Consider the following 9,172-nt stretch of genomic DNA (forward strand, 5'->3'; position numbering starts at 1 on the left):
TTAGGGACTGAATCGGACGAGGTTAAGCTGGACAGCTATGAACAAGGAGAGGCCTAACAAAAGGAACACGAACACGACCGATCGTTTTGTTACTGGAAGGGCGCAGAGCTTCGCCTGCATCCTGAGTGACGACGTAAAGAGGAGCATCGTGTTCAGGTCGGCTTCAAGGGCGTCGCCATACCCAAAGGGTCGGGCCATGAGCTCTAGCCCCAGTTCTCTTACGTGGTTACAGGTCGAGCTGAGCCGACAAGCCTGAAATAGCGGTATGAGCACGAGCGAAAGCCACAGGAGCACGTTCAACCAAGCGGAAAAGAAGCGAGTCATCTGACTCCACGGGGTGTCCAAAAGAGCGTATACACAGACGGCCGACCTGGAGCAAAGCCACATCATCTGAATGGTAACGCCGAGCGCTTGCTTCTGGTTGAGGTACTTGACGCTCTTTCGGGCTTCTTCGACTCCCCTGTAGAGCTCGCGGAAGGACATCCGCTTCTCGCGGACCGCCTGGCACATGTGCTGCAGATACACCAGCACGAGCTGGCAGTGGATGGCGTAGGTCGTGGCGATGGTCATACTCACGATGTCGTGAAACAGGACCGTGAGAAAGAGCAGCCCGAGTAGGACGTGGTGAAGGCGGACATCGTCTTCGGGCACGAAGAGCCACTCGAAGTTGTCGGCGCCGTTCACGTGGATGTTGAGGATCTGCGAAGCGATGGAGGCGAAGATCCAGACGATGCCCGCCACGTAGACGCCCCGGAGGCGCTGTGTGATGCGCTGCTTGGAGATGTGCCACACGTCGGTCATGGTCATCTGGAGGAACACCTTCTCCATGAGGGCCTGGAACTGCTCGTCGTCGTGCGAGCGCATGTGGACCAGGGCGACGATATAGGAGCTGACCTGAAGGGTCGCCGGAAGAAGGTATACCGCGAAGACGCTCCCTCCACATGTCTGTAATGACCACGGTACAAAGATAGTTGACCTGTTGCATTATGCTTCAATTGTTAGACAAAGAAGTGTAAGACACGGTACACAACGAAAGGGCAAATGAAATAAACCGAACACAGGATGAGAAATATCAGGCCTGTACAGCCACAGTCACCCGGCTCATACAACATACAAAAGACACGGCACTCGCTGCAGACGTGATTGGCAGAACTATCTGCGGAAAAGCCTCAAACACGTCCCAGGGCATGTCTGCTTCATGTATCCGTGTGTGCTTTTAACATGCCTACTGAGAGTTTTTTGTGTGACCACGACGACAAGCAGACACTGTCTGCAGAATGTCTTTCGTATGAGTAGTATCAGTGTGATCGCGGGTTCAAGAAAATTCGCTATATAAAAATATTGATAGCAGTCAGTACACTCTGTTTTCGCTAAAAGGGGTATAGGACGCGCCAAAAATAAAATATGAGACAACTTTACTGCTACGAACCATTGTATACGCTCCTATATTTCAGCTCAATTTGTTCTGAAAACGGCGCGATAGTTTCGTGGGTAAATCGATGAAGTGTTACATTATCGAGATACGGCCATGGTTCGGAATGTATCATGTAAACAAAAAAGGGCTGAGATCACCCTTTTTTTTTTTAACTCTGCCGGTCTAGACGTTTGCAAGTGAGGCCTCTCGACGTCGGCTACTTGCCGTTGTGAGCACGCCTTGCTAATTAAGGCACACGACTGGCTGGACGGATAATAACGGTTGCATATATCAAGACTTTGCCTGTTTTTTTTTTTTGCGTTCCTTTGCGTTTTTTGCTTTTCTACCCGTCTCAGGTTTACTATCATGTTCAACGTACACCAGCTCGACTGAACTCCGACCATTTTTTTGATAACCCTTTGTAACAGGCGGTAGCTTGCGTCACCTAGCCTAAAAACAAACAAACAAACAAACAAAAAAGCTTGCTAAGGCATACTCAGAGTTGCCAGACTGACGCCTAAACAAATCGTCTTCCACCTACAGTGGCCAGACGCTTAATTTCGAAGCGTGGCTGCTTGCCAAACGTCTGTGACTGCCTCTGGGCTGCACAAGGCGGCAGAGAAAACGACACACGAACGAAGCAGTCGTTTACTGCCTTGCTCAGAGATGACAACGCACGAATAACTAACCTTGTCGCTTTCTTGAATCCAGCTTGTGGTCAGAAGGGTACTCATCTTCACCCGGAAAGAGAGTACACCGTCTCTGCGAAAGCACGCAGCGTACTGCAGTAGGTGTCCCATTACAAGGACCGCGAACACAGCAGTACTGTACGCGACATTGGCCGCGGACAAGGCGACGAAACACGGGTCGCCCCTGTCAGTGTCCAAGAGCGGCTTCCAGCCGACCAGCATGAGAAGGCGGAAGTAGTGCCGCAGAACGTGTTTACGGCAGAAGGAGAGCACCACGGACGTGGACACTTCCATCGGGCTCTGAAAGTCCAGGAGGGCTCCGGACTGGATGCCGACATAGCTGTTGTCGCTGAGGTTGCTTCTGATATGGGCGGGCGAAGAGCTACCCGAGCTTGAAGAGCGACGACGGCTTCGGTGGATATTCGCCTCGAGACCCTCGAAGTCAGACGTTGCTGGAGTCACGGTAATCTCCATGAAAATCTAAAAAAAAAAAAAGAACAGTAAGTTAGACTAATTTTTGTCGCTAAAATTTGTAGGGGAAGTCTGCAATACATACAAACTCCCTTTTAAACAACGAAGAAAAAAAACAAAAAAAAAAACGGGGTTGGTACGACGGGTACGACGGAAAAAATGCCAAGGATCTGTTCGTCATACTTTTTTGCTCGAAAAGAGCTCAATCGCACCGAGCATAATGATGGTTTAGCCTATAGTTTTCAAGATACCATTCCCAGCGCACGCTTCAAGACATACTTCAAGGGGGCAGCGCGAAATTCCTTTACCAGTTTTGTTCTACGAGAAAGCTATCCGTTAAAATTCTTCATTAGTCCAATATAGCAGCAATATGCCAAGTTATTTCAATACCCCTGCAGTTGATACATGGAGGGCTCAAATGTTCGTAGAGGAAAGCTGGGCCAAATCCCGCTGCACAGGAGTCATCTGCCGGATGCCGGCACCTCCTCGCGGTCCAGCGATAGCCATTGACCTGATGACATCATCATGTGATCAGGTCAATAAAACGCATCAAATACAGTGTCCACGCAGGGGACACCAGATATGGTGTCCCCTGTGTCGCTATGGTAACCAGGCATGTGACTGCCGTGGATGTAGTACAATTGCCATATACTTTGAAGCTCAAAGGAGCGCATCGCTTTTCGTTACGTGCACGTGCTGGTCTAATGACCTACACGGCTTAACATAACCTGAAATGCTGCCTCATCTTTCTGAAGTTATTAAATCTCGGTCCCTCAACATGACCGTACTCAGCAAAGATAACCTCTTGCTGTAACTGATACTAAAGGGGCCCAAATATGTATACATTACAATAGACATTTTCCACGAAGAGCGGATAGATGAATAAATGGATTGGTACGGCTGAACCCTTTAAATCGGGTTGCGGCTTGCGCCACCTAGCTAAAGCTTCTGAATGCTGCCCGCGTATTTAGGCACCCCTCACGCAGCGACGAAAGCTCGAACTACAGTTGGCACCCGGAAGGGTAATTTTACCACATCTCCGAGGCAGGAGAGATAGCGCTGCTCCCCTTCCAGACTCCAACTGTAGTTCGAACTTTCGCCGCTGCGTCAGGAGGGCCTGCGCAGTGCGCATGAGCCGAACTCTAAAGCGCTGCGAATTCTTCTTGAAAAACGGCCATTATCATGCTATACACATTTGGTGTGGAAGAGGTAGATAAAGTAGCTCAACTCCCCCTCACCACGGCAATCGCGCTTCCAGTCCTCGTCACTTCGTGTCGTTTTTTATCTAAAAAAAAAGGTTATTCTTTAACGCACTGGTCAGTCGCTGTCAAGACATAGGTAACCCATCAGCTCAATTGTTTACAATTCGTTTTGATCCACCTTATCACTCTAGCACGTGTTGTTACTCTTTTTGATTTTTTTTCTTATTCTAGAATAAATCTTTAACAATCAAGATAAAATAATCTCAAAAACATATTTAGAGTAAAAAAAAAAAAAGGTGTGCTTTCAGGGAGCTGCCCTCGTAGTGCAGCAGAGCACGACGACTTTCAAACAAGGTTGCAGCGCGCGATGCGTAACGATCGTGATAAGTGTATAGGCCCAGAAACACGCTTTTTCTCGCCTTACCGTTTAATTATTTCTGCAGCCATTTCGCGCAAACAGACTGCTCCTTATTTATACAGCCCAGAGGAACGAGATAAGGCAAACGACGTTTTTCGAACTGAAAGGGTCATGAAATATTAGTAACGCGATGCTGATATTTTTGATGATATAGCTCTCTGATGTAAAAGTCTAGACCGATTTTTTTTTTTTTTTTTTTTGCAGTCGAAGGAAAAGAAAGGGACGACGTAGTTTACGGGGCGACGGCCGCTGGATCACTGCGCTTGCGCTATGCGAGTTTTATGATCTAGCGGCAATGAAGCAAGGTCGTTGTTGTAAATGAACATTTTTAATGTTCTTCCTGTCTTTTGTTTTTATAAAAGGGGTTTTACAAAAAAAAAAAAAAATGTTTTGGGCATGTCAACGCGCTCTAACCTCTAACAGCGGGGAAAGCTCGCATTATGGTCTGTGGGCGAAACAGGAAGTGACGGAAGCTCCGTGAGGAGGTGCTATACCTCTCCTGCTTCATCCGCGTTTAAAGTGCTATTATAAAAAAAAGAATATATATATATATATATATATATATATATATATATATATATATATATCGTGACTGAAATCACCAGGCTCGGACTAAAATGGATCGCAAAAATCGGCGCCTGCACTTAGTGATCTCAATGCTACGTCAAAGGTATATTTCACAGGTCGAATTTTTTCTTGTAAAATTACAAAGCGTAGCTCCTCTTCAGGGCCTCTCAACTCGCCAAACACAAAGCGGGGCCGAAGTTGATGAAGCGCCGAGATTGGCCTATCACGACGATGACTTCGTGCTTTTTTTCACCGACGTCCAATCGGCGCGCTCTGCGAACTTTCAGCTTCAACTTTGCGTTTGACGAGTTTTAGGGGTCTTGTATGAAATAGGGCCAAAATACTTGTCAGCGTCAACGGTGGACGGCGACGCGGATTCGAGTGGTGGGGAGCGTTTGGCGCATGTATTGATAGATGGCGCTACCTCCTTATGGAGACTGCTCGCGACGAACGCCATGTACTAAAATGAACATAATATTTTTGTAGTGTACCTTTGGTTTAAGAATAAATGCAAACAATAAGAGCAAAACTTGAAGTTAAAAAAAGAAGAAAAAACGCGCTTGCATAACGACGGCGTTCTTGATGCCTACCGATTTCGTCTGCGTGTCGCCTGCTTTCTTTCGCTGGTCGGCTACACCTTCTGTCGCTGCTCCCGACGCAATCTATCAACACGTGTGCCAAATGCGACCCGCCATTCGACTCGGTCGTCTGCGTCGTCGTTTGCCGTTGACCCTGGCAAGTTTTTTAGCCCTATCTTTTTGCTGAAAGGGAGCTACGCTTTGCAATTTTACAAGAAGAAAAAGAAAAAAAAAAAAAAAAACAAAAAAAACGGACCTGTGAAATACACCTCCGATCACAAGTTTAGATTGCTTCGTGCATGCGTCGATTTTTACGGTCCATTTTATATCGAGCCTGCCAACTTCAGACACCCCATATATGAGTGCAACGTTATTACGCGGAACGCTGTTCTTCTCGGAAAACAACAACAAAACAACTCGTCTCGCAAGATACTGGAGAATATTAGGGGAGCTTTGTGCAACCTGGACACAAAAGAGCGATCTCACTAAGTGTTCCACGCATGCGTGACGCCGCCACCAGGCAGGCGCCAGTTAACGAGACAGCTCGTGCCGCCTCGTGCTCTGTTAGCGCAGACCCCCAGCAGAGGTCGTTGCGATTGCAGAAAGACTACAGCTTCCGCTATGCATGGCGGCAACCGTGGCGTTACAAAACTAGCTGTGAGGTCGGTCCATTGGGCCGAGACTTAGTATCATAGGCCTGTAGCTGTCAAGTTTTGAGCAGCGCCCCTCGCGAACGAAATCGAGTACTTTTAGGTCTCGTTTCAATTGTGCGTTCTTCCGCTCTCTCAAGTTGCTGAAAATCGCTATGAAAGAAAACACGAACAAAAAAGGTGGAAGGAATGCATCCTCTGCGTTTCAATGGGAGAGTAAGTCGTCTGCTTCTTTTGCATGAGTTGCGGTGACGTCAGAAAGACGCAGAGCTGTGATTGGTTCTCATTGAAGGATAGTGGGTAGACCTCAAAGAAAACTGCCTTGAGGTCTACCCACTATCCTTCATTCAGAACCAATCAGAGGTCGACGTTCTAACGTCACCACAACGCACGTAAAAAAAGCAGACGAACTTGCTCTCCGCATAAGACCCTAAACCGCGAGCTGTACATTTTGTAATTATTTTATTTCAAATTCTTTTTCGCGCATGAACAGCGAGAGCCAAACGCCGGACGCCGGCGTTCCGCGTTCTAACACGTTCGGCGAGTGCAGTGCAGACAAAAGCTGCCTTTGTCTCTGCGTATGGTCGCCAGTTTGGTGAACAGTTTCTCCTTGACCTTTTTACTCTGGGTTTGGTGAGCTGATCTAAATTCGCCAGTGACGGTCAGCTTCCTAGATACGTTTCTTGTATGCGGCGAGAAACTGAAGAGGAGAAAGAGAAGAGAGCTCTCGCAAACTTCAGAACGTCCCTCTCTGACTAGAATGATTAGTGGCTAGACCTAGAGCTAGCTTTGTCTCCACCGCACTCTTCGAACGCGTTAGATCGCTGACACCCGGCGTCCGGCGTATTTTTTCACATTCGAATGTGTTTAACGAGTGCAGTGGAGACAAAGGCAACCTTTGTCTCCACTGCACTGGTCGGAAGAATTCGAACAGGAAACGCTGGCTTCCAGCATTTGGCTCTCGTATTAAGAACGTCTTCGACGAAACCAGTGGAGACAAAAACAGCTTTAGGTCTACCATGGAGGTAGGAAGCTTCTCGAGGCGACCTGACGCCATGCACCAGAGGTGAAGCCGGTGGAAACTTCCGTTTTGGAGGTGCACGTCCTCAACGACCGAAAGACGCTATTGGACGGACTTGGCCACCCTCAAACGCTATTGGACGGACTTGGCCACCCTTAAACGCTATTGGACGGACTTGGCCACCCTTAAACGCTATTGGACGGACCTGGGCACCCTCGGGGCCGTTCTTGTCGATCGCGACCCCTACTTCGGGCTTCACTTGGGATATTCTCTTTTTGCTGATTTGATCCGGTATGTTGCCTCTTATTCCTACATCCATGAGGTCGACCACAGCCACCTATATACTGACAAAGCCTGGCAGATCGCCACGAGAAGCGGCCGCCGAATTGGAAAAGTTTGAGCCGCAGACAAAGGATGAAAGGAGAGCCACGTGACTGGCGCCCCGCTGCGGCGAGACGCCGAAACACACTTCTTCCGGGCGAACAGGAGTGTTTCGGGTCCTCGCCGCTGTAGAAGCTGTGCGCTGACGGGCATGTTCCCCGAAAAATGGCTCTTTGATGCTCTGTGCTACCAGATCTTCGCGCTCCAAATCTGCGACTGGGAACTCTACGGCTCTGTCGTCTAACGTCCAGGCTTTGTGAGTAAAGAGGAGGCTTTGGGTCTGCGCACTAAACATTCAAATCAGAGCTCGGTGTTCCGACGTCCCCGCACTCTCTCGTCTCCTCCTCTCCCTCGGTGTCTCGCCGCATAGTCGCTGACAGAATGAGAACGGCGGAGCGTGGCTTTCGAACACCCGTTCCCCAGCACGCGCTCCATGCCTGCCGCCGTGCTTCGGCTGCGCGCGCCAGCTCCAGGTGCATGAGTTGTTGAAGCGTTGTCGAAGGTTTTATGAGAAGCTCGGGGCGGAGACGAGACAACGGAAGCTCCTCCCTGCCGTTCACACCTTGTCGGTGACCTCAGTGGGTGGCGCAAGCTGCAGCCCAATCAAAAAGGTTCAGCCGTATGCATCCATCAGTCTTTTCACCGAACCCACCAAACGTAGTTTGTGCGCCGGCCGCTTGGTGGAGGTTTTATGTAGAAGATGTTAATTGACAAACTCATGAAGGGCATTTTCCGGGAATTAATGCTTTTTATAAATGGGTAGCGCTCGATACACATCTGTCAATGATTCCATTGCGGTCTGTGAATAAAGTAGTAAAGATGCATTTATCAAGGCGCACTGAAAGAGGGAAGGAAATGCCTGGCGGAACCGCGGGCTCATGTAATGGTACGTTTACACCTGAAAAGAAATCCGCTGCCGCGGGAGCGGATCCGCTCCCGGCGGCGGCGGCGACGAGCTGGTTGTGTTTACATATATTTCCTTCGAGCAGTGGCGGCAGCGCCGGCTGCGGCAGCGGTTCCCGTAACGTCTCGTCAAATATGACGAGAAGGCGCGAGAGTTCCCGCCTCGGCTCTCTCTCTCCCGGGCGTTGCTGCTCCCGGAAGAACGCGTACTCATGACGTAGGCAGCTTCGCGCTGCGCAAGAATGTCACATCCGGACAGCGAAACGCCTCGTTCGGCGGCAGAAATAGATCCCGGACCTAAACGGCTCGCCGCCGCGTTTTCCGCCCAGCGTTTCGCCCCAGCGGCAAAAGCTGGGCGGATCCGCTGGCGGATCCGCAAGTGTAAACGTACCATAAAGCGTGAGGTTTTGTCGTATATTACTTGTATGGTAACTTTCTTGTACGTAACTTTTTCAACGGTCATGGGGTAACCGGACACATTCTTTGCTGTCCCGCTCAGGATCTGAATTTGTTTGTTTTTATATCGAGCTTCATAAGCCTTCAAAACGGGCACGTTGCAGCGATTCAGGTGCCACTGGGGGCTTGTCTCGCAAATACATTTCGTAGGAAAATGGCGCAAGAATGATCGACAGCTGTCAAGTCCCATGCGCTGACCACATAGGATGTTGTGACTGGGCCTTCTATTTTCTTTCTGATTTAGATCTTGGGCCCTGCCCAATTCATACATTTAAGCCACGAAGACGACGTGCTGCGGGCCTGATGATCGAGCCCAGCGGCGTAGACTTTCCGCGCAAGCGGAAAAGAACCCCCCTCCGGAAGCACGCTGGGATTTAAATTTTCATGTATTTTGTCAATAAAGGCAACGTGGCCATTATTTT

General features: G+C 49.2%; 1 protein-coding gene across 1 annotated transcript; it reads right to left on the bottom strand.

The window, feature by feature from the left end:
- LOC8040184 lies at nt 1-8,757 on the bottom strand. Its single transcript, XM_040207497.1, has 3 exons — nt 8,686-8,757; nt 2,104-2,583; nt 1-945 (listed from the first exon to the last, which is right to left on the bottom strand). The coding sequence occupies exons 1-3, from the start codon at nt 8,755-8,757 to the stop codon at nt 1-3; spliced, it is 1,497 nt and encodes a 498-aa protein (XP_040063431.1).
- Between the last annotated feature and the right edge of the window lie 415 nt (nt 8,758-9,172).

The sequence above is a fragment of the Ixodes scapularis genome, unplaced genomic scaffold (genome assembly GCF_016920785.2).
Source record: "Ixodes scapularis isolate PalLabHiFi unplaced genomic scaffold, ASM1692078v2 PGA_scaffold7__128_contigs__length_106722199, whole genome shotgun sequence".
Taxonomy (NCBI): Eukaryota; Metazoa; Arthropoda; class Arachnida; order Ixodida; family Ixodidae; genus Ixodes; species Ixodes scapularis.

Coding starts and splice junctions, on each gene's coding strand:
- LOC8040184 (XM_040207497.1), bottom strand. CDS start 8,757: ATGACCGTTGAAAAAGTTACGTACAAGAAAGTTACCATACAAGTAATA. Junction 2,584..8,685: donor ACAAAACCTCACGCTTTATG/GTACGTTTACAC, acceptor TTTTTTTTTTAG/ATTTTCATGGAGATTACCGT. Junction 946..2,103: donor GGATTCAAGAAAGCGACAAG/GTTAGTTATTCG, acceptor TGGTCATTACAG/ACATGTGGAGGGAGCGTCTT.